The sequence below is a fragment of the Ciona robusta genome, chromosome 2 (assembly GCF_009617815.1).
Source record: "Ciona robusta chromosome 2, ASM961781v2".
Lineage (NCBI taxonomy): Eukaryota > Metazoa > Chordata > Ascidiacea > Phlebobranchia > Cionidae > Ciona > Ciona robusta.
The window spans coordinates 9,504,236-9,509,017 of record NC_143236.1 but is presented as its reverse complement, the minus strand read 5'-3'; the positions used below and the strand labels follow the sequence as shown (position 1 = coordinate 9,509,017).

General features: G+C 43.6%; 1 protein-coding gene across 2 annotated transcripts; it reads right to left on the bottom strand.

Annotated features, from left to right (window-relative positions):
* Positions 1-1,098: 1,098 nt before the first annotated feature.
* Positions 1,099-4,665, bottom strand: LOC149741017 (MAM and LDL-receptor class A domain-containing protein 1-like). Of its 2 annotated transcripts, none has more exons than XM_089871928.1 (12): positions 4,393-4,665; positions 4,041-4,211; positions 3,493-3,604; positions 3,221-3,422; positions 2,945-3,032; positions 2,504-2,644; positions 2,331-2,463; positions 2,121-2,283; positions 1,876-2,071; positions 1,681-1,818; positions 1,452-1,626; positions 1,099-1,324 (listed from the first exon to the last, which is right to left on the bottom strand). In XM_089871928.1, the coding sequence occupies exons 1-12, from the start codon at positions 4,526-4,528 to the stop codon at positions 1,114-1,116; spliced, it is 1,866 nt and encodes a 621-aa protein (XP_089728054.1). In that variant the 5' UTR covers positions 4,529-4,665; the 3' UTR covers positions 1,099-1,113. The 2 variants fall into 2 exon arrangements, with proteins under 2 accessions (XP_089728054.1, XP_089728055.1); XM_089871929.1 differs by having other exon boundaries at positions 2,331-2,445.
* Between the last annotated feature and the right edge of the window lie 117 nt (positions 4,666-4,782).

The window sequence follows — 4,782 nt, the reverse complement described above, 5'->3', positions numbered from 1 at the left end:
GTAAGTATTGGGGGTTTGGGGGTCCTGGTATAACGGGGGCTGTTGTAAGTATTGGGGGGTTGGGGTCCCGGGTAAATGGGGGCTGTTGTAAGTATTGGGGGTTGGGGGTCCCGGGTATAATGGGGGCTGTTGTAAGTATTGGGGTTGGGGGTCCTGGGTATAATGGGGGCTGTTGTAAGTATTGGGGTTGGGGGGTCCTGGGTGAACGGGGGCTGTTGTAAGTATTGGGGGGTTGGGGGGTCCTGGGTATAATGGGGGCTGTTGTAAGTATTGGGGGGTTGGGGGGTCCTGGGTATAATGGGGGCTGTTGTAAGTATTGGGGGTTTGGGGGTCCTGGGTATAATGGGGGCTGTTGTAAGTATTGGGGGTTGGGGGTCCTGGGTATAACGGGGGCTGTTGTAAGTATTGGGGGTTTGGGGGGTCCTGGGTAAACGGGGGCTGTTGTAAGTATTGGGGGTTGGGGGGTCCTGGGTATAATGGGGGCTGTTGTAAGTATTGGGGGGTTGGGGGGTCCTGGGTATAATGGGGGCTGTTGTAAGTATTGGGGGTTGGGGGTCCTGGGTATAACGGGGCTGTTGTAAGTATTGGGGGTTTGGGGGATCCTGGGTATAACGGGGGCTGTTGTAAGTATTGGGGTTTGGGGGTCCTGGGTAAACGGGGGCTGTTGTAAGTATTGGGGGTTGGGGGTCCTGGGTATAATGGGGGCTGTTGTAAGTATTGGGGGTTGGGGGTCCTGGGTATAACGGGGGCTGTGTAAGTATTGGGGGTTGGGGGGTCCTGGGTATAATGGGGCTGTTGTAAGTATTGGGGGTTGGGGGATCCTGGGTATAATGGGGCTGTTGTAAGTATTGGGGGTTGGGGGGTCCTGGGTATAATGGGGGCTGTTGTAAGTATTGGGGGTTGGGGGGTCCTGGGTATAATGGGGGCTGTTGTAAGTATTGGGGGTTGGGGGTCCTGGGTATAATGGGGGCTGTTGTAAGTATTGGGGGTTTGGGGGGTCCTGGGTATAATGGGGACTGTTGTAAGTATTGGGGGGTTGGGGGGGTTGGGGGGCATTAAGATTGGAAACTTTGAGCAGCCCAATACAGCTTTACAGTTGGTGTTATAATGTTTCTATGATTTGTGATTCAACAATCGGTACTTACGGCAACCCCCCCGAGTGATTGTGATGTCATCAATCGCCATGTCCGAGTAGAAACTGCTCCCTCTAGTGCCTCGAATAATTATTTGGTAAACAAACGTTTGGAATAAATCGACTTCGGCAAATTTCCACTCGCTTTGGTTCGAACTTTGCTGTCCGTCGGCCGACCACTTGGGGATTAACCTGGGTGAGTTGGGGGGAGTTGGGGAGCATGTATTTAGTTATAAAATAAAACAAATTGTATATTGTGGAAAAGAAACTACAAAACAAGAGTCATCAATATTATAGATGTAAACATGAATCGACAAACCTTGGAACGGAGGGCCTCGCAATAAAAACACTCAAGGACCCCATGCTCTTGCCGAACATATGATAGTAGAAACGCATGCAGATTCGTAGAGAGGCGGGAATAGGGGGGGTGCGGAGGATGGCAGTTTGTCCCCGTAACCGTGGTGATGAAGCTTCCATGTATATATACCAACCAACTAAATATATTAAACGATAATTCTATATTATGACATCATTATGACATCACAAACCCCCGCTTGTGTGGTCATGAATCGGTCCTGTTCGTAACGATAGCGTCTTCCCTTTATTTATCGTCCAATCAAAATCCCCGTTCACGTCATGTGACCACCCGCATATATTTTGTTGATCAAAGTTGCACGACAGCGAGTCTGGGATAGAAATAACATTAATAATAACTTAGGTATAGAAATAACATTAATCCTTACCCAGCAGTGGGGAATCCCCGTCCACAACCCCCGTTATATTTATAGGGGTGAAAGGTTGCGTAGAGGTTGCGGCCGTTACGCTTGAATTGAAAACGCCGGTGTTATTGTCGTCGTTGGTGATGTAACAACCAGTCATTGTGATGTCATCAATCGCTGAGTCACCTTTGTAATCTTTTCTTTCGCCCTCGATTATTATCTATGACATCATCATTATGACATCACACATTATGACATCACACACTCACATTAAACCTCTCGTTACTATTAACGAAGTTGGTTGGTATTTGTACGGACGCGCGTCTCCAGTCTTCACCCTGGTTGCCACTAAGTCGCCATAATAAGTTGGTCGTCGCACCAACCATGGTGTAAACGCGCAACACACCCGTGCCTGTACCGTGCATGTTGTACCTGTCGTGCAACTTATTATAAACGAACAAAATCTTAAGTTATGTTACCAGAAAGTGAATGTGGGAGACGTGTTCGTCGCGCACGAAATATCCGTCGACAATAATCGCGCTTTGTCGCCCTCTACCCTCGGCCATGATGCTTCGATGAACAAATATCTTCCATCTGTGATGTCATAAACAACTATGATGTCATAAACATCAGTTACTCATGAACCACCCACCGTTATCAGCTCTCGTATGATCGCTTGATGGTCCGGTATCGCGCGTTCGAGTCTCTCCAACATTGGGCAACCAATTAAAATCATCATCAAACATTTGTCGCCAACCACAAGTGTCATTGTCAAACGAACAATCAACCAGTGCTGGGTATTATGATGTCATAATAGAATAAGATGAAACAAAACAAGTATAAAACTTTTTTTGGTGAAACACAAAATAATTAATGTAATACCCATTTTGAGATAATTTATTTTATGAAATAAATTAACTCAATAAATATTGGTCTGATATTTTAATAAAATCTTGCGATGAAAGCAAGATTAACATTGGTGTAAATATTAATGTCTGTATATATTTGGCAACGCCTAACATAATGTTTACAAGTTACGCCCTGTGCCTGCCATGCACGTAACAAAGTTGTTTTCTCATAAACAATGACGTACCACTTGGGCAAGAAGATTGGGTGATTGTGATGTCATCAATAGCGATATCGCCACGGTAATTCTCACCACGAACACCTTCTAACACCAACTATAAAAACAACATTTCAATTTAATGACAAATATTAAATATTTATTTAATTTTTTTGTTTGTTTACCGAACTTTGCTGACAAACTTTCTAATGCATGGGGATTCCCCCACTTATCTATACTTTCATCTTGTTTCTCGTTGCGGTAAATTAGAAGCCGGATATTTAATCTCCCAAACAATATCCAAACCTGGGCAGGTTCCACGATATTAAACTCCACCCTCTCTTCGTTCCACCAATCACCATCTTCCCCAAACACACGTGGTTCATCTCGCCCCTCGATTGACCACGGACCCGATAATCTTGTCAACATTCTAACTCGATGCGTCAGCCGGCCTTTAAGGTAAACGTTCAAATCTTTCACGTTAAGTCCGTGCATGTGGTGCCAAAACCTGGGGATGTCTTGGTTATTAGAATATTTATTTTTGCAAACATAAGAAAAGTTGAAAATAACTTTGTCACCTTAGACAGTACGTCCCCGCCGTGCCGATAACTTGGCTCACCAAACGAGCTTTGTCGCCTTTTTGTCTTGGTGATGAAGTTTCAATGTAAATATAATGCCCAACATTCGCATCTAGGTGAAATGTTTAAAAGTTACAAATATCTGCAACCGTATATCTTAATATCCAGCCTTCCATCTTGAAGGAAATTTCGCGGGATTATTAAAACGGATTAAAAACCACAAGTTTACGCGATGCCTGATAATAACAGGACGTTGTGGTTTGGTTGAGGATTGTCTACGTTAATCGGACTAATAGTGTGGCAGGGGTTCTTGGGGGGTTATTGGGGGTGGGGTTATTTGGGGTGGGGGTTATTGTGGATGGGGGGCTATTGGGGGCAGGGAGTTATTGGGGGGGTTATTGGGGGGGGTTATTGGGGGGGGTTATTTGGGGTGGGGGGTTATTGGGGGAATAGTTATAAACACACCTTAAATAAATGTTGAGACTAGTAAAGAATTCTCCCGGTTATATTAGCAGATAATGTAGAGGGGGGGGTTTCACTTATTGTACCTTTAGTTGTATGATCCCACGGTGGACCGGTATATATAGAAGGCGTCTCCCCTTGCCTACGAATCCACGTGAATTCAGCGCTTGAATCGTTTCTCCAAGAACAAAAGTCAAAATCAAAGTCGCAAGATAAAGATGGGATCGCGGGAATCGCGCCTTCGAACCCGCGGTTCACTATAATGACGTAATATTGTTTACATCGTCATGCATGTGGTTTCATAGAAATATTATACTGAATGACGTCATTATGAAGAAGCGGAAAAAATAATTAAATAATTTAATTAATTACAAAATATTAAAACAACAATGATTAATCATTCCTTTCAAGTTTAAACACAAATATATATTTTCTCACCTGTTAATACATTCCCTGTACTCTGCGACAATTCTAATAAAACTATAAATATAAAAAACATTTTTCCGAATTCTTTTTGGTGGCGATCGCTGTTAACGATTGTTCGTTCTATTGCGTCACAATATATACGCGGCATCGATGCCTCGGGCGTTGAAAGGAAAACTGAAGAAGTTTCAATTGTTGGTCGTCTGTGACATAGCCAGTTGGATGAATATCCGCTGTGACGTCATAAGTTACAAAGAATTTTTCAGCAAAGCTTGTTAATAGTTACTATGATGTAATAATCATTTAAACACGTGGTTAGTCCATGACGTCATTCGAACGTCATAAAATGACTCAATTGATGAATCACAATTGAAGATTCTTTAAATAAATACAATGACGTCATAA